Source organism: Juglans regia, chromosome 4, assembly GCF_001411555.2.
Source record: "Juglans regia cultivar Chandler chromosome 4, Walnut 2.0, whole genome shotgun sequence".
Lineage (NCBI taxonomy): Eukaryota > Viridiplantae > Streptophyta > Magnoliopsida > Fagales > Juglandaceae > Juglans > Juglans regia.
This window is the reverse complement of record NC_049904.1, coordinates 1,905,410-1,931,007: the sequence shown is the minus strand read 5'-3', so window position 1 is coordinate 1,931,007 and position 25,598 is coordinate 1,905,410. Positions and strand designations below refer to the sequence as shown.

At 35.7% G+C, this 25,598-nt stretch overlaps 3 protein-coding genes across 8 annotated transcripts; 1 reads left to right on the top strand and 2 right to left on the bottom strand.

Annotated features, from left to right (window-relative positions):
• On the top strand, positions 1 to 3,702 carry LOC108995197 (high mobility group B protein 1-like). Of its 5 annotated transcripts, none has more exons than XM_018970716.2 (8): positions 1 to 242; positions 1,235 to 1,314; positions 1,532 to 1,654; positions 1,757 to 1,814; positions 1,895 to 1,939; positions 2,427 to 2,507; positions 2,610 to 2,669; positions 3,435 to 3,702. In XM_018970716.2, the coding sequence occupies exons 2-8, from the start codon at positions 1,247 to 1,249 to the stop codon at positions 3,471 to 3,473; spliced, it is 474 nt and encodes a 157-aa protein (XP_018826261.1). In that variant the 5' UTR covers positions 1 to 242; positions 1,235 to 1,246; the 3' UTR covers positions 3,474 to 3,702. The 5 variants fall into 5 exon arrangements, with proteins under 5 accessions (XP_018826261.1, XP_035544960.1, XP_018826259.1 ...); XM_035689067.1 differs by having other exon boundaries at positions 54 to 242; positions 1,230 to 1,314; XM_018970714.2 differs by having other exon boundaries at positions 56 to 242; positions 3,432 to 3,702.
• A 698-nt stretch (positions 3,703 to 4,400) lies between these two features.
• LOC108995101 (E3 ubiquitin-protein ligase AIRP2-like) lies at positions 4,401 to 7,793 on the bottom strand. 2 transcript variants are annotated; one of them, XM_018970602.2, is made up of 6 exons: positions 7,206 to 7,636; positions 6,351 to 6,501; positions 6,144 to 6,210; positions 5,746 to 5,980; positions 4,943 to 5,099; positions 4,401 to 4,766 (listed from the first exon to the last, which is right to left on the bottom strand). In XM_018970602.2, the coding sequence occupies exons 1-5, from the start codon at positions 7,268 to 7,270 to the stop codon at positions 4,973 to 4,975; spliced, it is 645 nt and encodes a 214-aa protein (XP_018826147.2). In that variant the 5' UTR covers positions 7,271 to 7,636; the 3' UTR covers positions 4,401 to 4,766; positions 4,943 to 4,972. The 2 variants fall into 2 exon arrangements, with proteins under 2 accessions (XP_018826147.2, XP_018826146.2); XM_018970601.2 differs by lacking the exon at positions 4,943 to 5,099 and having other exon boundaries at positions 7,206 to 7,793.
• A 7,450-nt stretch (positions 7,794 to 15,243) lies between these two features.
• Positions 15,244 to 20,072, bottom strand: LOC108995199 (probable envelope ADP,ATP carrier protein, chloroplastic). The gene is made up of 10 exons (XM_018970719.2): positions 19,558 to 20,072; positions 19,289 to 19,345; positions 18,037 to 18,099; positions 17,873 to 17,929; positions 17,617 to 17,700; positions 17,392 to 17,460; positions 17,201 to 17,313; positions 16,939 to 17,108; positions 15,957 to 16,035; positions 15,244 to 15,700 (listed from the first exon to the last, which is right to left on the bottom strand). The coding sequence occupies exons 1-10, from the start codon at positions 19,909 to 19,911 to the stop codon at positions 15,589 to 15,591; spliced, it is 1,158 nt and encodes a 385-aa protein (XP_018826264.1). The 5' UTR covers positions 19,912 to 20,072; the 3' UTR covers positions 15,244 to 15,588.
• Between the last annotated feature and the right edge of the window lie 5,526 nt (positions 20,073 to 25,598).

Sequence of the window (25,598 nt, the reverse complement as noted above, 5' to 3'; positions counted from 1 at the left end):
GTTTAATCGGTAAAACTACTTTCCTCAGTTGTGGTTGACGCCCCTGACGACAAACCCTGAACAGAGGTTTACTGGCTAATTCGGTTGCTCTCGTTGAAAATTTCATACCTCTCGATTGTACACCTTCTTTCCTTTCCTAGCGTTTTCTGGCTTCTTGATACTTCCTTCACTCTGAGTTTTGATTTTTCGTCTCGATCTGATTCGGTTTCTCTTCAAAGATTCGCCGCTCCCTTTTTTCAAAGGTAAAGTCGTTTTTCTAAATTTTTTTACTTGGCTTTTGTTCCTCTTTATACTATGTTTGGTTGCTGAGAAAATTTTGAAACACGAGGAGTGACTTAAAATTTGCTGTCGTTGGTGAGTTACTTTAAAAATTAACTCATACTGAAAACAAAAAACACTATTTTTTTTTTGGTGAATAAGCATGAGAAGATTATTAAAGAAAAGCACAACGTGATTTTTTCGGGCTTAGGAAAGAATCATACTTGGCCAAAAAGAAAGCATCAGTATTTTTGGTTTATTCAGACTCTATTTGTGCTTATAGTTCTTCCTCATCTTTTTGTATAATTTTTACGATTGAAACTTTCTCTGTAGTTGTGCTTTTATTTTGGGGCGGAATATATTATTCGAAATCTCTAATCATATATCGGTGTTTGTGAGCTGGTTCTCTCCTGCGCGCGTGCGTCTGTTGTGGATTACTATTTATCATTGTTATGCAGTAACTTCTCATACCAAGTTGCTTGAGTGTTTCCCTTTTGAAGTTTTATTACCACATTCGAAGTTGGTGATGTATTTACATAGAAAAAAAGAATAAGGATTTAAGTTTTATTTATAAAGGAAGTGTAGGTTTAAACCAAATTGCTTATTTTGATTAGTTAGGTGAATACTTTATTAAGGATGGACGAGGATGTAACCCCCGGTCCCCCAGTACATAGGAAGAGCAACCAAGTTGATTATGGTAGCAAAAAGTTAAAAACTATATTGGCATCGGGTGTCTGGGTGCTTTTGAAATTATTGTGTCGCTCACACTTGTGGACATGTTTCAATTTGCGTTATGAGGTTAATATCTGTGACTAGGTGTGGTACATTGACTATTATAGTCATAACACTGGCCTGGCTTCTTCAGCCAAGGTTTTACTTCTTTTATCAACATTGATCAGCAGACTTTATTACTTCTGAAAATGGTATCACAGTTAACGATGTCTTGACTTGCTTTATTATGATGCAATTAGTACAGGAAATTGTAACGATGAAGAGTTCCAAGGGTAAGGGGGCTGCCAAGTACTCAAAGGAATCTTTGAAGCCCGTGGATGACAGGTTAGTTCTTCCGTTTTGCTTAAATTCTTCCTTTTTTAAAAAGTTTTTTAGGTTTATGATATACTCTAAAATATTACTTTAGATGATCTGTTTAGAGTATTTGTTTCACTGCCAATCTGCTATGTATATCATATTTTCATTATCTGATTTCACATGCTTGATGTACAGTGATTACAGGAATATCGTAGTGATGTATCATGTATATTCAATTTTTCAGAAAGGTTGGGAAGCGAAAAGCTGCTACGAAGGCTGACAAGAGTAGCAGTCAAAAGAAGCAAAGAGATGCCAAGAAAGACCCCAATAAACCAAAACGGCCTCCTAGTGCTTTCTTTGTGTTTCTGTTCGTATTCTTCTCTGTTGCTTTCTCTAGTACATTTTAGTTGGTTTTTTCGGAGAAGGGACTTTCAAAATCAATCTGATAAATCTCATCTTAACGTAATAGTGAGGAGTTCAGGAAGGACTTCAAGAAAGAGCACCCTGATGTTAAAGCTGTGTCAGCTGTAAGTTATTTAACAGAGTTGCTCTGTTTCTGTCTTAAAAAAAGGCCAACTGATTCATTTGTTGTATGATTTAATTGAAGGTCGGAAAAGCTGGAGGACAGCGGTGGAAATCCATGTCTGATGCAGTAAGAACTCATGTTTTAATCGTATATGATACCGATATTGGGGGGTTATCCAGCCTCTGAAGTTTTCTTTGACTTAAAAATTGAACTTTCTGAAATGCTTATGCAAAATGTTAGGTTTTGTGAAACCATTTGTTTTCTAGCTGACACTGAAATTTTCCCAAAGTCATTGTAGATTGGCTGAATCACTATCACTTAACATATTCCTAAATGATCCATGGTTGTTTTTACCCCCTCAAACCCTTGACAGAGGTGGATTTTGTAGTAAGTTTGAGAATAGGACATGGATTTGAATGGATCTTGTTTTAGTCAAGGTCATTCTGCTATTGGCACATTGTCTTCTGTTGAAGGAGCCTTCTTAAGATAAAAACATTTGGTAATAGGGAGATGGTTCTTTTGTTGAACAACCTTCTGTGATCTTCATTTTGGATTCGATTATATTCAAAGGAGCACCTGTTTTTCACTTAAGCTTTATTTCCTTGTTTGTAAGGAAAAAGCTCCATATGAAGCCAAGGCTGCAAAAAGGAAATCTGACTATGAGAAGCTTATGAAGGCTTACAACAAGAAACAGGTGGATATGTGATATCTCTTTCTTGTTTCCTATCGTTGGTACTTCGGAAGGTTTATTTGGTCGTGCTTTTCATCTTTATCAAAAAAATGTTTTTGTTCATAGGAGAGTACAGCAGATGATGAGAATGAAGGGAATGATGAAGAGGATGAAGCTAGTGCAGAGGTAGTCCTGCTTCTGCAATTTCTTTTTCTTTTTTGTTTTGTTATCTGGCATGCTTTTTGGGTTTATTTATTTACAGTTTTTACTCATTTGAAAGCATTGTCATCGTTTTCTTTAACCCGTTATGATGGGTTAAATATTTCTTAGAACATAAGTTGGCTTCCTCTTTAAGTGCCTTAGGTTTGAATTGGCCTTCTATATGGTTCTCAAGACTCAAATTGTTCATCTGTAAGTCTTGAGTTTCAAATTACTTTTCTAAGTATTCAGGGCTATACATATTACCTGATTGTGAAGTGAAAGTACACTTAGCATGGGGAACAGAAAAACGTGGTCCAAAAAGAAAATTGGGACTATTATGGGAACGTAGCTTTAACTAGTTACGGAGCTAATGTAGAAAACTAAGCAAACGTTTGAATTACTTGAATTTATTCAGACCTGGTGCCGTGCTTTAACTAGGAGAGCACATTATGCAATACATCTTTTCTTCTTTTCTTTATATATTGAAGTTTTCGGTAATGGGGGTTGCACAAATGTTTTTAAAAAATTCTCAATATTTTTGGTGTGTCCATTAGTTTTCGGAAAAAACTTGGATTGAAGTGGTTTTCCCATCTACTTGTTCTCTGTTTTGGTGCAATTATCAGCATATCAGTCCAGAGGTCAAAATGTAAACTTTCTATGTCTTGTATCATTCATGCTGATTCTGGCATTGTTGCTGTACGAGTTCTGGTGTCAGTGCTTATAATTGCTGTGTTCTTTTTTTCGCAGCAGGAGGAGGAAGAGGAGGAAGATGACGAAGACGAGGACTGAAATTCGATACATATCGACTTGGGCTTAATGGTTGATCCAGTGTGAAAGGATTGTGGATTTTGTGTTCATACTACTAGTTCAGTTATTTCTCTCTGAAATAGAAGTAACTTTTTGCGCAGCTGCAACTGCTGCATTAGTTTACTTGTCTATCCAACTGTAGCTTTTCAATCTTTCATTAGTTAAATTATGAGTGTTGGTTTATATGTGATGGCTAAAAATTAGTAAGAAATCTTGTTCAGTCTGTATGTTCTTATCCTCAATTACACCTGTAATGTGACCCATTTACATTGAAGTGGTTGACCCTTTTAAGCCACATAAAATGTATCACATCAACAAGTGTGATTGAGAATAATAAGATTTAGGATGAAGAGTAATATTTCTAATTGAAAAATTAGCATATTCACTACGAACCATACATTTCGTAAGAACTAAATCTAGCCTTTGTTTTTCATGTGAACGTGTTGAGTTGTAATGAGTAATGCTACTCTTCATCAGATGGTGGGCTGACTTAAAAAAGTTGAATTGTTTATTATAATTTACGTAAAAATTTAAAAATATTGTAATAATTATATAAGACAGGATATCTACCAAACCAAACCGTATGTTTCTTGGCATTTTTGCTTTTGAATATCGGAGATTCTGAAGGAAAGTTTCACAGCAATCTGTTGAGATACCGTTTTATTAGTGGGCTTTTAGAAAGAGAATGAAAGAGAAAGGTATCTACGAGATGAAGATTCCTGTACTCGTGGCATCTCACGTTTGACTCTCCGAATTTTTCTGCAGTTGGAATAGGCAATTGCAGGATCTCAATCCGGTCCTACATTGGCAGACCTCCGTCATTGTCTGTAACAAATGTACGTATGAAGGAAAGAACATTTGGGAGTTAAATTCCATTGCATACCTGACATCATATGCAAATGGATAACATAATAAAATGAATAAAATCAAATGATTTATTATGTACTTGCTTTAGAGGTGTACTGAAAACAATTTACAGCTTCAATTGTGTCTTGCGGGAGACAAGAATTATGTACAATAGACAAAGGTGTTTCTATATACAAGAAGTTTCCCAGCCCTTGCCCATATAATCAGTCAACCTGTGATGAGGATCAGAAGGCATCTGGAACAACAAGAGGAAACTTCTCGATGTAAAGAAAAAGTCTCTTCAAGTTCTCCCTGGAGATAGTGAACAAATCAACAATTTCATTGTTACTGATGTAGATCCAAAGGTCATCTGTGTCAAGTCTGTTGAGACTATCCCGGCAAAACGGGCATGACTCAGATCGTGCTCGCCTATCGCAGCCATGAAACAACAAAACAACATGATCAGTTTAAGAAATTAGGTTTGGATTTGCTATTGTATAGATCTGACATAATGCAAAAATCAAGTCTTTTGATAAATTCATCATAGCTTATGTTAATATTCGTCATCTGAAATGCCTATCCTAGTTGCTAATGATCAGACTTACCTGTTCCTCGAGCTGATAGCATAATGTTTCTCAGGGGAAGAAGCATTTAACAGATCCTAAAAATGCGAACCATGATTTCTGGGAGGTCTCTTCGAAGGGACAAGTACAACAATCCTCCCCCCCATAAACACAAAATGGAACAGGTTCCATCATCAAACTGGACAAAATATGGTGCATCTGATAAAAAGTTTGATATACAGCAACTAATAGAGCCCAGCAAACTGTACATGATAAAGTAGATTCTGCAACATAAAGCCCTTGAACGATGATGCAAAACAACATGGTAAATCTACGGAGGCAAGTTGCAATTGAAAAAGAGTGAGATGGTGAATTTGGTTGTACACTTTGTTAATGACTCGCACATCAAGGAGTTAATGCAGTCAGTAGATTACTGTAAGAGCAGTACTAAAGAAACGGGTTGGGCTTTGGGGAGTTAGAATTAGTAGAATTTTGCTTCTATATGCTTACAGTCTTGAATTCCTTTCTGTGAATGTACTTGTCAGTGAGTACATGATGATATGCTCACTTTCTTGACAACATGTCTCAAACGTTGGTAAGCAATAACAAAAAGAAAGGCTACAGGCCTTGGGTACAAAATTGCATCCAGTACTTCTCAAATAATTTGTTTTAAGTTTGTTTGCCGTTCTCTTGTTAAGAAAACTGAATGAAATGTCTGGTTTTTTTGTTCCCATCTCATAAATAAGTAGAAGATCTTCCATTGTTGTCATAGGGTAATAACATGGTGCAGACGATTGAAAACATAAATTATAATAAACGCCAGTAAATTGTGACAAATAGCATACCAAACTCGGTAGCACTTCATACACATTGAATGGTTGCAAATCGGCAGTACGACCTTGCTGTTCATCTCCATGCAAATACCGCATTCTTCTTCTCTCTCTAAATCAATTTCAGAGAGCTTGCCTTTGTCCGTTTCATCTTTTCTCTTGTATTTGGTGGCACAGATTTCTCTCTGTTTCCTCTCTTCCACATCAGTGATTCCCCTTTGAAGTTGCAATAGAGAGGGAAATATTACCCCTGTTATAAGAGCCAAAGTGGTGCTAAAAAAAGGATTCCTAGACAGTACAAACTTCTAGTCGGAGAAAATATACGGTGATCTTATGCACTGAATTAAACAAACAAAATGTACGTGAAAGAACTTGACAGAAAAAAAAAATCAATTAATTTTGATCCTATTTACCATAGAAATCTTTTAGACTGGCTTTCCTTTCATGAATATACATGGTTGTCTTCCCATCTTCATATGCCTGTGACAAACCAAATACACTATCACACCCTTCACAAGATAAAGCTACTTATTAATTAGGTTTTAGATAGAAATAAAAGAAATAGGCAGAAAATAAAAATACCAATTAAAAGAACTGAATAGATTTAAAATGCAATTTACTTTGTATATGAGAATTCTAAGCAAACCCAAGGCACCCGCAAGGTGACAATCAGTCCACTGAACAAGAAAGAGTAAAAAATGAGCAGCTGGACAGTAGGATAATCTCATCTGAAGACAGCCACCATCGTATTCCCTCGGATATTCAGAAGCTCTGGATCAAAATATTCAGAATATTCAGAATGCATGTCTAAATGGATAAATTATAATTACCATCTGCTCGGGAAAGGAAGATCGATGGATTAAGGACTATATCAGAAGAAGAATATTTATAACATGCAACAATCACAATGCAAGAGCTCAAAAATATTAGGAACCGTAAGCAAATGGAATTAACAAGCTTGTACTGTTCACTCCGAAAACTTCCGAAAGAAAAGAGAAAGAAAAAAATCCTCTCTTAGGGTGACTCCTCAGGTTTATGCGTTGCCGTCAAGGACCCATCATCCCAATTCCCGATCAAACATATGTCACAGTTTTTCACAGTTAAAACACCACAAAACTACAATAGAAGATCAATGTAAAACCAGTGGCAAGAGTCATCTTCGAAATTCAATTAAAAGAAAGACTCAATTCCAAGCTTAAGCCCCCGAAGTCCATAACTGTGACCCAACATAATCAGTTATGAAACCAACATAATCACTTGGAGCCCAGAACCCATTGCACATACAACCCAAAATCCATTCGTATATGGATTCTTATTATATCCAACACTTAAAAAAATTACTCTATTTCAACTAAGAAGCTAAAACCCTGAAAAGAGAGAGACGCAAAAAACAGAGGAAATTCATTTCATAAACCAAAACCACCAACAACAAAAAAAAAAAAAAAAAAGTAAAATTCAGGGGAGGAGAAATTTACAGGGTATTGGCAAACTGAATATCAGCTTCGAGGGCCTTGAGGGAATCCTTGAAAGACTTACGCATTTTTCTCTGATTAACTCATCCACTAACAGCTCACGCAATAACCCTAACCCACTCCACCACCCATTCACTCCCACCTCAAAGGCTGAAAAGCACCAATTCCAACCAAGCCAAAACAAACCCAACTCTATCTATCTACCAAACTATTCACAATCATAAACCAACGCCAAAGAGCCTCCCTTTTTTCGTTTCGTCCTGACGACAGTATTTCGGGCTTAACTACCTCGCATCTGTGCCAGAAATTCATGCACTTTGGAGAAGTTTCAGGGACGAGAGAGAGAGAGAGCGAGAGGTAGAGGGTGGGGCTGACTTGGCTTTCGCTTGGAGCACACGTAATAGTACATCTCTTCACATATATACATCTCAACTGTTTATTAATGCGAGGTTGCCAAATGCCAATGGCTTGCTTAAATGACCAAATAGCCACTATCAAACTACTAAATTCCTGACATTATCCATCTCAAGTCCCGAGTTGTGACGGTTTTGAGCTGAGGTGCCGTTTTTTAGTTAATGTTTCATGAGGTGTGAGTGCCACAGGTGGTGAGATGAGTGGGGAAGAAACAATAGTAGGAGAACGTGGCGGCAGGATCCGCTGACACGTGGGGAGCATGCACGAGGTTTTCTAAACATCAAAGGTGGTTGTCCACTTGAGTAGATTTTCTAATAATAATTAAAGAAAATTTGTCAATCAGTAGCGTTGGATATCAGCTTAAACTAATTTTAAATCATAGTGTAATGATGGAATATGAGAAGGACAATGTTGTTGCGTACGGATAACTTTTGGATGTTTATTAAGTTACTAATCTCATCCAATCATTTCTAAGGCATATTTAATTTTTAAAACTACTATATCACTTAATTCTAATAATTAGTCTCGTGTCAATATAATAAAAATAGAGAAATTTTATTTGCAGTCTCTATTTAAAGATGGTATATACAGACTCTTTATTAAATGAAAAAAAAATATCATTTTAAGAGATATAGTTTTATAATTTTAAAAACTTTTAAAGATAAAATTGTCTAGGCTTACATTGTAATCTCCAAAATAGGAACTATACATAGTATTGCTCAATAAAATAAGAGTGCAAAGTAGTTGAGTAATGAAGATGATTTTATAAGAATGTGGGTGTTGATACGGTAAAAATCACTCAACAGGCCGGAATGAGAGAAAGAGTAATTATCGGCCCACTAGAGCTACTTGGGCCTCATTTGATGTTGTTTGGAGCCCCCGGTAGTGTTCCGATACGGCTATATGGTGGCGGTGCGTACGTCTATGGTTGTGAATGGAAAACATAGAAATAAAAGAAATGGACACATGAATTTACGTGGTTCGGGTTAATTCTTACGTCCATAGACGTTTAGGGAGGAGAAATCTACTATAATATTCTTGTTTACAGTCTCTCATGGTCTCTCATATCTCACTGTACAATAATGATGCTGCATATAAATTTATTGAAGAAGAGGCATTCGCTAGAGCTCCCTTGTTTGAAAGAACTGTCGACGAGGAAGAAGAAGCTAGGAGAATAAGATCAAACCCCTAGACGAATGAGAGAGAGCCTTTATTTATACTTGTTGATGTCATGTTTCACAGCCCGAACAGTTCCGTAAAGCCCAAGCTCCTTGGTGCCTACAACTAAGAAGAAATACAGGCTCTTGTGGTCTCCAAGGTCACTCCAATGCCTAAGTCAGTGAATAGTTCTCTGGTAAGAAGAATGAAATATAGAACAAGGTTGAATTGTTATGCAAATTGAGTCAAGAGTCTCCCGTATGAGGGTTATCTCTTATTTATACCTAATTCGGGCTCTTCTGTTGAGGGAGATCGTGGCATCAGACATCAGACCTGCCATCGCTCATTATCTGTTGCTTTAGTGGAGTCCACGGCCTAGCGGGAGATCGCGCCGTGCCAGTCACCCTACGTCTGTCTGGCCGCCACTTCCCTGCCATGCCAGTAGGTGTCAGATCACGGGTGAGCCGTCCTTGGCTCATGGGATTGCCATCGCACGCCGGATTCTTTGACACTGACTCGGGTTGGCTATGCCTTGGGTCTGTGACTCTGGGACTGGATGCATGCCGATGTAGTGCTCGTCCAGCCTGGTGATTAGGCTTGTTAATTAGTCGACCCCTGAAGCATTCCTCCTGATCCTCCCGAGCCTTGAGTCGATAGGCCAATCCTGTTTAGGTTTGTGCTCACTTCCCGATTCTCTCACCCCGGGCTCCCGACTTCCTCCCTTGGACGTATAATTTCGTCTCTATGGCCCTTCTGCAAGGTATTGCGAGCTCGGTCTTTGATTCTATGGCCCAAAGTCTTTAGCTCCCTTCTTCTGGCCCGGGTTTCGTGGTTGGACTTTCCTAGGCTTGGGCCCTTCCAAGATGGGCATTCCCTCACAATACTGAATGCCTTTTCCCACGTGCCCCCCCTCTACAGGTAAGGCCACGCCTCTGACCGCGCCCCCTTGACATGCCCCTGCACCCACCATACCCTCTACCCTCCCTGACAACCCATTACTTCCTGACAGCCCTACGTCCATGTTGTCCCATAGCCCTTACTCTCTGCATGCCTCCCTTGTCCCCTACGGGGCCTAAGGCCAATAGTTTTATCCCCTCATAGTGGGAAAAGATGACTGTGTTTAAGAAGTATCAAGTGCAAAAAATAGCATCAATCATGTATAGCATATGGAACAAAAGGAATAGGCTTTTAGCAATGAGGAGGGCAGTGGAGCTTTATCAAGAGTTAGGCTTTCAAAGAGTTACTCTGGCGGGTGATGATGAAGTGATCATCAATGCAATACGAAAGTATGAAGAAACCTAAGAATGGAATGGACAAGTCATTGAGGACATCAAGCAAGTTCTAAAGCAAGCAAAGGGTTGGAACATTGCATTTACATAAGAGAAGGGAATCAAGTAACACACACCTTAGCAAAGATTGCCCCGATTTCAAAGGGCTCAACTTGTTGGATTGAAGATCGACTCGATGCTATTTTCAATCTGATTTTGGTTGATAAGCTATGTAAACTTGATTTTGATGTATATTTCTGTTTGATTAGCAATAAAACTTCAAGGAGTTTGTAAAAAAAAAAGTCGCTTGCACTCTAATAATTTTTTCATGTAGATTTCGGATCTATCCACTTTTTTCAAAGTGTATGCATAAGACTTGCACATCCTAAAAGTACAAATATCATTTCTCATATGATTATGCTATTCTCCGCATATGACTAAGGCTATAAATAAATGAAATTTGAAATTGGTTTAGTTAAACTTGAATTTGGCTCGATTCGTTAATTCAATAAGCTGGTTATGAATATAAAATTACAATACGGTATTAAATAATAAAAGACATGTAAAACTTAGCTCGATTTGTATTACTTAAATAATTTTGTATTTATTACTTTTATAGTATTATTTTAACATTATGGTTAGAATATCTTAAATATTTGAAAAGATCAAGAGGAAATTATATTTTTAATATTATGTGTATTTCTTGAGTTCTTTTAAATATAAATATAAATATATATTTATAAAACCTTAAAGTTTGTTTATCAAAATTATTTATAAATAAAGTTATAAGATCGAATATATAAAATTTGAATAGACTCTCATTCAAATAAGAAATTAGATGTTCATGAACAAAAACTCGAACTTAACCACCAACTACTTATTTAAGCTTAAAGTTGACTTATTTATACATAGATGTAAATTGTTGAAAACGATACAAATCGAAGATAAATTAGACACCACATATATATATATACATACATACATACATATATATATATATATATATATATTCAAAAGGTCCAAAACTTCTTTTTTAGAAAGACAGGCTTCGATTGGTATACCTTGGTATACCTTAAATGTGCTGACATAATGATGATTGATGAGATACTATCGTAATTCCTAATTTTAGCCTAACTAAAAAATAAAAACGCTGAGATATTTGATATCACAAAAATTGTTAGAAATAATTTTTTTTTTTATACTTTTATATATATATTTTTTAAATAAGAGATATTTTTATAAAATAATTCATAATAATGATGTTGTTTCGTAGAAATATTTTCAATTAAAAATCTTTTGTAAAAATATTCTCATTTATTAAAAAATAATTTTTTTTATATTTTTATTTTAAATGAGACGCTTTTATAAAATAATTTATAAAAGTAACATTATTTTATAAAAAAATTCTCAATTAAATATATGATTGCGAAAAGAGTTGTATCTCAAAAAATATAATTCACTTTATTTTTATTTTTTTAGCAAGGATAGTTTTTGGGTAGAAAAACTTATTAATTTGTTCTTCCTAAACATACTTTAAACTTTAGTTTTTAGTTTTTACTGTTTAATTTTTAAAATTTTTAATTCTAATTAAGAAATATTAGATTTTCACTCACTCGCTTTACACGAACAATGTAAATATATTATATTAATTTTTTAAAAATAGTTAAATAATTATTAAATAATATGTGTGTAAGCAAAAGGAAAATGGGACGATGGGCGATTTCATTTTATCGTGGCCGTATAGGTCTGATTGCAAGATTTTTGTTTGGAAGATGCGACTATTTCTTTTTATCTTCATCTTATTGTTTTTTAAATATAATTTAAATATAAGTATTTTTTAATTTTTAATTTTCAACTTTCATTTTTTTTTTATATATAATCATTACCTAATCATTACAATCTTTCTAAACTTTTAAACAAAATATAAAAAATAATTTAACTTTTTCAAATTTAAAAATAAAAATAATATTATTATAATTTTTTAACTTTATAATATTTTATTCATTTTTTTCTCTCATTTTTCAAAAATTCATAAACATCAAGATTCAGACAATTTTATTACTATTCATAAATAATTTTACTACTATTTACAGATTTTCATCTCATCTCATTCCCAAGCATTTCTAGAGCATCCTCAATGAATTAATTAAAAACTAAATCTATTGAGTATTTAACCATTAAAAAACAAAAAAGGATCACACTGGATTATAGCTATAGTTACATTCAAAACAATTTCCAAATTTGAATGCTCCTGTTCATAGGCCAAATTCTTATTTTATGAATTATTTTTCTTTCCAGCAAATCAACATGTCCAATTTTTAGAAATGTCTGTTGAATTGATGCTCTCTTCAAGTGCACGGGTTCATGGATACTCTGTCCAAGTTTGATAAAAAAAAATATAGTTATATGGGAATGATAGAAATTAGTAAAATATGATAAAATAAAATAAATTAATAATTAAAAAAATTAAATACTTTTTTAATTATTAATTACTCATTGTTATATAATGAATAAATAGATAATCCAATGTGAATATTTGATGTGAATATCTAAAGCCAAATTTATTTTATATTATTTTATTGTTATATAGTGAAAAAATAACTATTCCGACGTAGAGATTTATGTGAAATGAATAGAATAGTCAAAAGTTAAATTCATCTTATATTTATAAAAAATGTACTTTAACTTTAATTAATCCATTGAGAATGCACTTAGATTCCCAAAAATGGCTTGAGCGCAAACCATTTTCCGTTCTAGAAACTTTAATTTTTCTACCAATCAACTAATTTTCCAATTTAGAGTGTAAGCTGAAAATGCAAATTCATTCATGACTCTGATTGCAAGAGGTTAAGCACTTGCAGGTGACAATGTGACATGGGCCATGGCCAAGTTGGGTTCCGAAAGGTAAGTAGTTCAAGGCAACTAAAATCAGCTAATCTTGCAAGGATAAGGACCATTGATATTGCCATGACCCTTGAGATTAAGGAGAATTTGAGCTTTCCACAAAAGGCAGTTCTCACGAGTTTGATGATGATGAAATTATTAAGAGGGGAAAGGGAAGAGAAGAAGGTGTTTGATGATTGGCTTGAACGAACAAAGATAGGAGTGAACATTAAATACATAAAATTTAAAGGCCAAGAAATGGGATCTGCCATGAAAAAGAAAAACGATAGTCTCGCTCTTAATACCATGTACGAAGGTTTTGTATATAAATCGGTAGTGTAATATAAGTTAAATAATAAGAATCAAATATAATAATTAAAGATGACGAATATAGCACTTAATTTTAATAATTAGATGTGGTTTGGATTGATGAGATGAGATAGGGGTTTCATCTCATCTCACTCTGTACGAAAAAACTAATTCTTATCCAAACGGTCATCGCATGCTGATTTGAAAATGGTTTTTGATATCATTGTAAAACGACAAAGTTTCAAATAATAACTTTTTATAATGCTAGCAGAAAAGGAGAAAAACGTTCAACTTTTCTTTTTAATTAGTAACACGACAAAAACACAGCTTATGTCTTCAACTTTTTCAACAAATAAATATATTTATAAATAAAACAAAATCATTGCAAAAGCTATACAATCATTTGTAAGACTGACATCTATTTTCTCTTCAATAACTTAAAATCATCTCATCTCACTTTCAATCCAAACACATAAAATGTTCAAAAACCATCTCAACTAATCTTAACTTACAAATCTCACTACTATTTATAAATTATTCAAACTCATCCTATCTCATCTCATCTCATTTCATCTCTCAATTCAAATGGTACTTTTGTCTTATCAAACACAGATTTTCAAAACATGATGTTTGATATTTGATTGGCCTGATTTGATTCTTTGTTTGCGTTATCTTCAGAACTACCGATTTACCAAAACCGTAAGGTGAATAGAACAAATCATCAAAGAAGACGTCAACAAAACGATTTCATATGAATATATATATATATTTTCAGGTAGAAGTTGCTAATCTCTTGCACCAGTAGATGAAAAAAAGGTTGACAATATCAGGTGCTCAAATAGAACAAAGATCGAGCACCAAATTAAGAAGTTGAAAAAAAGAAAGAAAAAGAAAAAGAAAAAAAAGAAATCGTGCCGTGCAAAGACACTGTTGGATAGACCAGGACCCAGCAGATCCCCGAATTGTTTCACAGGAATTAAAGAAAAAACAAAACTTCAGTCAAATCAGACCAGTGTTGAGAATCTCTAATAGTTCTACACAACCTATAAATAATAATAAATATTCCAAAGCTGTCAGTGACATTCGACAGATGAGCATGCCGTGTAGTTCCATACTTTTTGGGCTATTTGGTTTTGATTTTGTAAAAAACTGGCACAAGGAACTGTGAAGCTTGCCCGCCGGACTACAAAAGAAAACAAAATAATAAATTACTACAAAGTGTTAATTTTTTTTTTTTTGATAGCTGATCATAGGAATTTTATTAATAGAAATAGGTAAAACTTAAGTAAACAGATAATATACATGAGAAACATCTAATTAAGGTTTACAATCCAAAGAAGCAAGTCATGTATATTTAGATCATTACAAACAATGGTTCATGCTCATAAAAGCAAAAATTTAAAGAATAAAAGTTTAAGTTATTCCGTTGTTTTCTCACAATCTTTAAAATTTCTTACATTTCTTTTCACTCTAGATACACCAACACATACAAATCGGAACCATATGACAAATGACTGCCACCTGGGAGTTACCGTGAATGCCTCTCTAACTTGCAAAGAAATCCACCAATCTAAGAGGCATGACCCAAGACAAACCGACTCTTGTGAAAAAATATCTCACATAACCCTGGCCACCTCGCAATGTAGAAGCAAATGATCTACTAATTCCTCCTACTTTTTACACATACAATACCAATCAGTCACAACTACCCGATGCTTCCTCAGGTTATCTGTAGTCAAGATCTTGTCCAATATTGTTGTCCAAACAAAAAAAGCCACTTTTGATAAAGCTTTTGTCTACCATATAATCTTCCATGGGAACATAGTCAACCCAAGACTTGTTAGAGCTTGGTAAAATGATCTGACAGTGTTAATGGATAGTGCATATAAGATTACTTCATGTGCTGACAACTTCTTAATTACTTCATTTTAATTCACTGTGCATGTAGATTTACATGCACATTATGCAGCATCAGTTCATCTTTAATTATGTTTTTACTACACCAGATATGAAAAGTTCAAAATGAGCATAATTTCATTGAATAACAAAACAGAACCTCCAGACAAGGTATCAGTGCAATCTAAAGTGTCTCGACATATCATAGTTAATCCATATAAGGAGCTGGTATTTTGGTGGAAAGTGATTTCCACATAAAGAATCGGCATCCTAATTCCTTACTACCATAAAAATACAATCCTGGGATTCTCATCTCTCAAAAAATCTTACATATAACAATAACAAAGGAACTTTTGGCAAATACAAGTCCAAAAAATAATGACTACTTCTATGGGGACACGATCTCCACAAGAACAATGTGCAGGAAACTAATGGTTATAAACATAAAACCCGGCCTTCTACTTGCCATCCGGGCTAAATTTGGTGCGATTTTCCTCCACGATCCTCTGAAACTCTTTCTCACTGGCCGCGATTAGGCGTTTAACAATGTCAAAGGTGGTAAGCCTAATGCTGCAGTAGGAAAAAGATGGAAAAATGATTTATCATGTACAAAGTGTAGGAAAAATGATAATGATAAATTATATTCGTTTGCTCGAGAAAAAGAAAAGAAAGAGACAACAAATTTAAGAATCAACTAATTATGCAGCAAGCATGCCTGTAATTTTTGGAAGTGACTGTACAAATTATACTACTGTACTAACCGATCAATACAAGAACAAATCTAAGGTTACATTCTATATGAAATGAAATTGATATTAATGTGAACCTGCTGCTTGGTAAGGTTTTTAAAGCATTCGGAACAAAACCCCGGTATAAGCCAATAATTCCATCACGTGCCACAATACCTGCACAAAAATATTCGTATATAGTCAGTCATATACAATGATTTTGACAATAGATTTAAAATTTTAACTTCCCCACAAACAAATGACCACATGGCCACATGGGACTTCACACCTTTGACAGACCATTGAAGATTTTGCAAATCTGCCTGTCTTTTTTTTAATAAGAAGATTTTGCAAATATTAACAGCCAAACCAAACCTGTAAACTCTAAGAGAAAAGATGTACAACCTAAATCTTCTCACAGTGAGGTCATTATATTCAATACTCCTTTCAAGGAGGTGAATATCAAGTCTGTTAGGATAAATGAAAACGAAAGTACCCTTCATAAGAGAAAGCTTTGAAAAAGGTTAATATCTCTTATCAGCCACTGAAAAAGAAAAATTTCAGGGAGAGAGTACAAAAAGAAGAAAAAAAGAAGTTTTTTTATGACTAGGACTCGTTTGGATTCGTAAGTGATCTCAGCTCATCTCAATTCATCTCCGCTCATCTCAGCTCATCTCAGCTCATCTCAACTCATCTCACTACTATTTAGCAACTTTAACTCATAAATCTCACTACTATTCACAACTCATCTCATTACTATTCACAATCCATCTCAGCTCATCTCAGCTCATCTCAAATCATCCCAGCTCATCTTCGAATCCAAACGTCTCCTAACATTATATCCTAGGAGGAGGAGTGAGGGTCAGGTCCCTAACCCAAAAGCGATCTCAAGTTCTTGAGCTGCTCACTATCTAAACTTTGGATAGAATCAGCAAGATGAACTATTAAAGATAAAATGCCCAGAGATCATTTTCCTATTTCTTCAGTGCTTCCTATATATTGCACCTTCTAATTTTAGTTGGCGAACACTGATTAAAAAAAAGAAAAAAATTTAGTTGGTGAGTAATGATAATAACTTACCTGGAAAGGCATCCAACACAGATTTGTAAGGTGTACCCTTGATTTGCATTTGTCTTCTCACGGTGTCTAAGGGATAGCATGTGACTGTGGCAAGAGAAGCTGACACCACGGCAGTTAGGAGAGATGTTTCAGTTCTCTTTTGATATTTCTCTGGCAAAGCCTTCTTCACTCTAGTATCCACAGAATATGAAAATGTTTAACATATAACATTCAACTGTATTTTCCTAAAATATATAGAAAAAGGAATTTACAATGGGCTCACAAGTCAAAAACGCAAAAGTTCACTGCAATATAAGGAGCTATTCCAATCAGGGAAGGTCCAAGACCATAATAAAACGAGGCAAATCCTTCCTCTCTCAGCATGTTTAATGCCACCTGGAGACAACAAACCAAAATTCATATTCGCATGGAAAGTTCATCTTGTCATACAGGCAACAAAGAAACTAACGTTACCTCAGACATAGTTCGGTACCCTGGTTCAACCGCTAATCGTAACCTCAGGACATCTAAAGGGTAAGTTATCTACGTAGACATAAAAAAAGCTTTAAAATGCATATAGACATAAGACATGTAAAATGAAAGATAAGTGACAAATAGACAGAACACAAAAACAATACACTTTGGAAAACCCAATAAAGCCCAACAACTAAGAATCTAATAAACTACTGCATTACTTACAAAAGTTGACGTCATGCCAGCACAAGCACCTGCTGCAAGTCTTCCAATAACAGAGAGCTCACCATCCTTTCCCCTAAAAAGTTTCTGCAAGTTAAAATGTAGACATTTATTTCCGTAATTATATAGGATTGTAAAGGATTTGCGATGGATTCTTGTTGAGCATCCATAGACAAGAAGACTCCATCAGACAAGAAACTCTTACATGATTCAAGGAAAGTAAAGGATAAGACTTGCATAAAGAGAGTTTTGGAACAACCTTGTAAGTTTCATAAGCAAAGAGCTGGACAGCACTGTAAGGTATGACCCGAATCACCTGAGCAATTTAAAAAGACGTTCTAATCAATTGTAAGTTAATGAAGCCTCGTCAAAATTTATCAGAGAATATCCAAATCTGAACCAAGTATGGGAAACACTAAAAACCTGAGGGAGGTTGCCTTTCCAGTACCCTCTGATACCTTCTTCCTTCCCAATCAATGTTATGGCCTTTACTTTTGTAAGACAACATAAGAATATCAGATACAGAGTTTCAGAGGATGATAAACTATGAATCTCCAGCAAAATATACATATTCTGTGCAAGTTTATAATAAAATTTAATCATTTTCCCAAGAGATCATAGCAAGAGTTGTACGTGAATCACACCGACGAAAAAAAAGCAGCACATATATGAACCGCTTTATTAGGCAGAAAGTGTTCTTCCAAATATTCAATTATCATAAACTTCCTCTTTCCTGGATGCTATCAGCATTAAAATCTGCTGTTATACGTTGTCTAAGAAATAAATAGAATCCACAAAAGGTCCAATTACTAGTGCCAGAGAAATAAAACGAAGTATTAAGCAAGGAGATAGTTGGATAGTTTAGTAAGCAAGATCTTCAATTGGTTGATAACAATGCTGCTCTTTTTTAAGGGAGTAAAACAAGAATGAGAGAAAATGAGAGAGAGAGAGGATCCATCCCATGTGCAGTATTTAGCAAATGGCCAGCATATCCAACAGGTATCATGATATCTATCATGGTTATATTATTAGAATAGAATCATATAACGAGAAACAAGACCGGCAACAGAGCTATCCCTTTCTTCTGAAAAAAAAAAAAAACATTAACCGAACCAGCAATCTCTTATACCCTACCCATATGGTGTTTGCCTTGTTACCTTCTCTATCCAGCAATATGTAGAGCAGCCATTTCTTCAGGAGACCTTAGCAGTCACCATATATTTGAACAATTCCTAACTTGTAATCAGGTGTTATCTTTTGTATACTGCCTGTGTACTTGGGTGACTTACATGATTCAATAAAACCTTTTTTACTTGTAAAAACAAATTGAACAATTCATATTCGTGAAATTTGGCAGTTTCTGTGTTGGTTGAGCCACCTAACACACAACTCTACTTCAGTAAGCCCCTCTCTTAGTTTAAGTGGTACTTTGAGTCAACACCTCATCCCAAGCCTGCACTTTGAGTCTTTGACTATCAAGCTGCACCTTGACGGGTGAATTTTATATTTTATTTTATTTTCTCGTGTCATATCAATGAAATTAGATGTTGCAATGGAAGAGAACGGAGAGAACATGCATCTAGACCACATAACTTTGAATCAGATGCATGGAATCCCTGAAATTTGAAAAGACTGCATGCAACAACCATGACATTCGAAACGAAATATCTCATACCTCGATGAAACCAATGGCTTTCTTAGAACTTTTTCCCCCAACTCGCACCCCATGAGTCTGCAACAAAATCACAGGTCGTTTTGAAGTACAGAGAAACTCCAATGGAACTAAAAGACACGTATTTTATGATTATTAAAGCCTATATGAAATATATATTTAGCAATCTCAACTAAAAACAGAATTTTTTATCCTGCATTTGAACAACAGTATACAACAAATTGAACAAAAAAGCACACAAACGACATGATAACAATAATCGATTAAATTACCTGCATAAGGAGCTTGATACGTTCGAGTGGAGCCGTAAAGGTCTTGGAGGCGGCGCCGGAGATGGCACCGGCAGTAAAGATCGCGGCTTCCTTGGGAACGTAAGCGGCTATAGCCAGCGGATGCTTTAGGAGCTGAGCCGGAGTCGGTTCGAACTCCCTTTGGTCTTTCTTTTCCGCCACCACAGAAACGCAGGCGAAATTAAACGGACTTCCAATGGCACCACTGCCAGAGCAGCTGAGCTGCGCGGTCTTCCATAGCGGTTCGTGGTCCGTGGTCTCGGTGAGACTGCACAGCGAATATCCGTTGAGGCTTGGAATTTTCCGGAAAACCACTACGGCTCTCTCTTCTCTCATGGTTTGGGACGGAAACTGAGATCTTGGGTAGGGGCAGAAAAGAGATAAGGCTCGACAGCGTGGTAGTTGCAGGGGAGGAGATAGTTGCAGCCTTGCAGGGATGGAGATACGTTCGGCCGTTGGTGACCACAGCGGAAGACAGAAATTAAAAGGGGTAAAATCTGTAAATTCATATTCTTACCTAAAGTGGTTAATAAATAATAACAGAAATACTAAACCCACCGAAGTTGGGTCCGATAGCGTGTTGATTTATTTTTTTATTTAATAATTAAAGAAGTATTTTTTAATGATATTATAATTTTAAAAAATATATATATTTAAAAATATTAAAAATTATATATAAAAAATACATGTAAAAAAACAGATTAGAAGTTCTATTGGGAGAGTTAAGGGGGTTGATGTTCAAGAGGATGGGCTGGCTTGGGGTCGATATCTAAGGGTGAGTATAGACTGTGACTTGAATAAACCATTGGCTAGGGGAAGAACCATTGAGGTGGAAGGGAAGAGAATGTGGATTTCATTTCAATACGAGAAACTACCAAAGTTGTGTTTTTGATGTGGCAGAATTGTTCATGACAATGAGGGATGCATGGAACGGGAGATTGAGAAACATAGGATAAATGGTGGGGAATTCTAGTATGGTTCTTGGTTGAGAGCTGCGCTAATGAATTGTAGATGGTCTGAGAAAATGGGAGGGCAGAAGAGCAGTGAAACTAGGAATGAGGATTCACAAGCTTCATTCACAGGATCAAAGGATAAGGATGGAGCATTTGGTGGTGGGGAGAGGGAGAAGGTGGTAGAGGAGAGGAATGTGGAAAGGGAGAAGGGAGGAGTGGTAGCTGAGATAAAGGAGGGGATGTAACTTTTAGATGAACCAATTATAACTGAGGTTGGTATGGATCAACTTAATTTTAGTCTCAGATCCGGAAAGGAAATTCAATTAATACCAATAGAGGTGGTTAGTGAGTATGAACTTAATCCGTCCATGAGATGTGATAGCTTAGAGGTGGTTATGAAGGAATCTCAAATTCATTAAAAAAGTCATTGAGAAGGGAAGAAAAGTAGTTGAAAAAGAAGAGCTCGAGGAAGGCCTGCATATATGCTAACTAATATTAATCCCATTTGTAAATGAGATTTTGGTAGTATGGAAGGGAGAGAGTGGTGGAAGGTTAAAAAAATAAAGCTAGAGTGGAGGTAGGGAAGGCTTTTGAGGAGGAAAGGCTAGGGGCGGTGGCTGCGGAGCTCCTGGTATTATGAATCTTATCAGTTGGAATTTTCGAGGGCTTGGCAACCCTTGGATAGTTCAAGACCTTTGCCTAATGGCAAAAGATAAGAGGGCCAATATGATTTTCTTGATTAAAACTATGGTTAAAGCTGGTAGATTAGAGAGTTTGAAGAGGAGATTGAGAATGGAAGGTTGTTTTGTAGCAGATTCTATAAGAAGGGGGTTTGGCTTTGTTTTGGAGAAATAATGAGGAAGTGGTAATAAAAAGTTATTCTAATTGGCATATTAATGGTGAGATTAGTAGAGAAGGGGAGGGTAGAAAATGGTTATTTACTAGGTTTTATGGACATTCTGAGACAAGGAAAATGAAGTTATCATGGGATTTAGTATGAAGCCTGAAACCAAGAGAGCAGGAACCATGGTGTGTGGTAGGGGACTTTATTGAGATTCTCTCCCAAAATGAGAAAGTAGGGGGTAGACAAAAGAGCTGAAACTCAACTAAGTCAATTCAAAAAGGTGCTAGAGGAAATTTTTTTGTTTGATCTTGGTTGCTGCAGTGGTTTTTTCACTTGGAGTAATAGGCATTCTGATCTCTCATTTACAAAAGAGAGGTTAGACAGGTGTGTGGCTAACAACAGATGGAGAGAATTGTTTATGGGAGTTAGGCTGGAGGGGTTGCCAGTAAGAAGTTCAAATCACTTACATGTTTTGATGTCAATGGGAGGGGTTGTTAGTAGACAGAGAAGCTGGCAGTATCCATTCAAATTTGAGGCAAGTTGGGTCAAGGAAGAAGATTGTGAGCTAAGGCTAGGCAAGAATGGGTAGAAGGGCAGTCAATAAATGACCCTATGATGAGGGTTCAATCTCGACTGAAATCTTGTAGTGGGGCTTTGGTGAGCTATTTTAAAAGAAAAGATAAAGGGAGAGTGAAGGAGACTAAGCAGCTGAAAAAAAAAAAAAAGAATTAAAGAAGTACTGGAAGAGTTGGGACATCATAATGTGGAGGAGTTGAAGAGTTTGCAGAAAGAGGTAAGAGATTTGATGGAACAGGAGGATTTAATGTGGAAATAAAGGGCCAAGAGGAATTTGTACAACTTAGGTGACATAAATACAAGATTTTTCCATGAGTATGCAAATCAGAGGAAAAATAGGAGTAAAATCCTTTCAGTTATAGATGGTAAGGCAAATGTGAGAGTAGAGCAGGATGGAGTTGCAGAGGCCTTCAGAGAACATTTTGTTGAAGAGTACAGAAGTGCCAATCCAACAACAGAAGTGATCAACAAGTGCTTGGGAGAAATGGAGAGAAGTGTAACTGGTGTAATGAATGATTCTTTGGATAGGACTTTCATGAGGGAGGAAGTAGAGGTTGCTTTGAAGATGATGGGACCACTGAAGTCCCCAGGACCAAATGGGTTGGAGCTTGCTTTTTCCAATCCTTTTGGCATATTGTGGGTGATGATGTATGTGATGCAGTGCTACAGATTCTCAATGGTGGAAGAATGAAACAAACCCTAAACCATACATATGTAGCATTAATTCCCAAAGTGGCGAATTCTAAAACTATCAATGACTTTATACCTATAAGCTTATACATAACAAGCTTATGCAATGTTATGTATAAGCTTATAACAAAAACTCTTGCCAACAGATTGAAGAGAGTAATGAATGAGATAATTTCAAAGTATTAGAGTGCTTTCATTCCAGGGAGATTAATCTCAAACAATGTAATTGCTGCTTATGAAGTGCTTCATTCTTTGCAAAAAGGCAAAGGAGTAAAGATGATAGTATGGCCTTCAATATGGATATATCTAAGGCATACTATAGAGTAAAGTGGGCTTACCTTGAGGCAGTGATGAGAAAGCTAGGTTTTGGGGAAAGGTGGATTGGATTGATAATGAAATGCATTACCTCAGTTTCATAGGCTGCATTGGTCAATGGCAAACCAGGTGACACTATATTCCCTACAAGGGGGTTAAGACAGGGAGATCCCTTGTCTCCCTATCTTTTCCTCTTGCGTGCTATGGGTTTAAGTTCAATGCTTAATAAGGCTGAGAGTAGAGCATAACTGAAAGGGGTCTCAGTGGCAAGAGAATGTATAAGGGTTACTCATTTACTCTTTGTAGATGACTGCACTATTTTTGGGAAGGTAAGCTGGGTGGAGTGGAAAACGATAAGTGGCATACTTGAATTGTATGAAGAAGCCTCAGGCCAGAGTTTAAACAAGCACAAAACTACTGTCCTATTCATCCCCAATGTCAAAGCCTCTGTGAAAGAAGGACTAATAAAATAGATGGGACTAATGTAGCAAAGTAACTGTGAAAAATATCTGGGTCTGCCAATTATGGTTGGAAAATTTAGATATAACCCTTTTAGAATTATTAAAGAGAGAGTATGGAAGAAGATCAATAACTGGAAGAACCAATTTTTGTCACCCTCAGGTAAGGAAGTGTTGTTAAAAGCTTTTATACAAGCCATTCCAACCTATTAAATGAGTGTGTTTAAGTTTTCAAAAAAATTATGTAAGGAAATAGCAGCTCTAATGGCCAAATTGTGGTGGGGCTTCAAGAAGGATGACAGTAAAATTCAATGGAGGAGTTGGGTCAAAATGGGGGCTTCTAAAAATGGAGGGGGTTGGGGTTTCGAGAGATTGAAAGTTTCAATATGGCTCTATTAGCCTAGCAATGCTTGAGAGTGTTGTCAAACTCTCAGTCTATGACTGCCATGGTCCTTAAGAATAAATATTTCAAAAACTCCAAGATTTTGGATTCTAAGCTGGGATATAGGCCATTAGTGATGTGGAGAAGCTTATGGGGCTCTTTGAATAATGGATCCCAAAACCTTCTACTTTCATAATTCAAATTCCAAGAACAATGCTAGCAGATGATGCAAAGGTGAATGAACTTATTGTTGAGAATACTAGAACATGGAAAGAAGAGCTGGTCAAAGGAACCTTGAATGAAGAAAAGGCGGAAATGGTGTGCAATCTACCTATAAGCTTATCTGGTCTGCCCAATAAGCAAATTTGGGCCCCCTCAAGAAATGGACAGTTTAATGTCAAGAGTGCCTATCACCTGGAGATAAGCAGAAAGAAAATAGATAAAGAAGATGTGTCTAAATGTGTTATAGAAATATGGAAGGTACTGTGGAGTCTTAATATACCTGGTGTGGTTAAGATGTTCTTGTGGAAAGCATTAAATAATTGTATCCACAAAAAAGAATATGTTCTGCATAAAAGTTGTGAAAGACCATCATTGTCCAATATGTAAAAGGCAGGAGGAAGCAATATCCCATGCTCTGTGGAGCTGTAGTGAAACTATTGATGTATGGGTAGATAATTCAAGTCTTGTTAAAAAATGGTTATCTAGTGAGAGGGATATGCAGGAGTTATGGGCATGCTAAATTAAATCGAGAAGAGTTGGAGCTAATGGCAGTAGTACTGAGGAGGATTTGGTTGAAGCGAAATGCTTTTGTTTTTGAAAATAAATTCGAAGGGCCTGATGTGATCTTCAAATAAGCAGTTGCTAGTCTGGCAGAATTTCAGCAAGCTCAACAAAACAAAACAGAGACCAAGAGGATGGAGTTCGAGCAAGGAGAATATGCAAATGGAAAGCTCCTACAGAAGGCCATGTTAAGGTGAATTAGGATGCTGCACTGAAACAAAAAGAGAGCAGGATGGAAATTGGTGTTGTGATAAGGGATAATCAGGGAGAAGTCTTGGCCTCATTGTGTAGTGATAAAGGTATGTGAATGACCCTCTAGTATTTGAATTACAGGCTTTGTGGCGAGCTATGATGCTTTCTGCAGAACTAAGTTTTTCAAAGGTGTTATTTGAAGGTGATGCACTGAATGTGGTGAAGGCACTTAATAGAGTTGAGTTGAGCTAGGAGTGGTATGGTCAGATGGTTAAAGATATAAAAGGGGTTATGAGGAACAGATCGAATTGGCAAGTTATACATGCATACAAAGAATGTAATAGTTTAGCTCATTTTCTTGCTAAACTTTCCTTCAATGTAAATGAGGAGAGAATTTGGATAGAAGAGGGTCATGAAGGATTATAATATTATGTACAAAAAGATAAAAATGTAATTGCTGAAGAGGAATGAAAGTAGTACACTTCGGTTTGATTCAAAAAAGAAAAAAGAAAAAAAAAACTGTTAGCCATTTTGCATTAAAAAAAAAAAGAGAGTCTAAAATGCATGAAGTTAAAGTTTTTTTTATTAAAATTTTATTCTTATAAGTCAAGCTCATGACAAAATTACATTTCGCCTTTAAGAACAACTCGTTTTTTTTTTTAAAAAAAAAAAAAACAGGTTTTATATTATTTTCGGTTTACTTACTTTTGATTAAACGAATTATTTCTATTATATTTTATTATTTGCGATTGTTTATAAACTAACTTTAGATTTTTTTGGAAGGAACTTTAGATATATTTGTATAAACACACACACACACATATATATAT

What these genes read in the sequence shown, in the direction of transcription:
- LOC108995197 (XM_018970714.2), top strand. Translation starts at nt 1,247, where the DNA reads ATGAAGAGTTCCAAGGGTAAGGGGGCTGCCAAGTACTCAAAGGAATCT. An exon ending in ATGTTAAAGCTGTGTCAGCT is followed by an intron (nt 1,815 to 1,894) that starts GTAAGTTATTTA and finishes ATTTAATTGAAG; the next exon opens with GTCGGAAAAGCTGGAGGACA. An exon ending in AGGATGAAGCTAGTGCAGAG is followed by an intron (nt 2,670 to 3,431) that starts GTAGTCCTGCTT and finishes TTTTTTTCGCAG; the next exon opens with CAGGAGGAGGAAGAGGAGGA.
- LOC108995101 (XM_018970601.2), bottom strand. Translation starts at nt 7,270, where the DNA reads ATGCGTAAGTCTTTCAAGGATTCCCTCAAGGCCCTCGAAGCTGATATT. An exon ending in ATTCAGTTTGCCAATACCCT is followed by an intron (nt 6,502 to 7,205) that starts GTAAATTTCTCC and finishes ATTTTGATCCAG; the next exon opens with AGCTTCTGAATATCCGAGGG. An exon ending in CAGTCTAAAAGATTTCTATG is followed by an intron (nt 5,981 to 6,143) that starts GTAAATAGGATC and finishes CTCTTATAACAG; the next exon opens with GGGTAATATTTCCCTCTCTA.
- LOC108995199 (XM_018970719.2), bottom strand. Translation starts at nt 19,911, where the DNA reads ATGAGAGAAGAGAGAGCCGTAGTGGTTTTCCGGAAAATTCCAAGCCTC. An exon ending in GGAAAGGCAACCTCCCTCAG is followed by an intron (nt 17,930 to 18,036) that starts GTTTTTAGTGTT and finishes TAAATTGCTCAG; the next exon opens with GTGATTCGGGTCATACCTTA. An exon ending in GGTACCGAACTATGTCTGAG is followed by an intron (nt 17,314 to 17,391) that starts GTAACGTTAGTT and finishes TGTTGTCTCCAG; the next exon opens with GTGGCATTAAACATGCTGAG.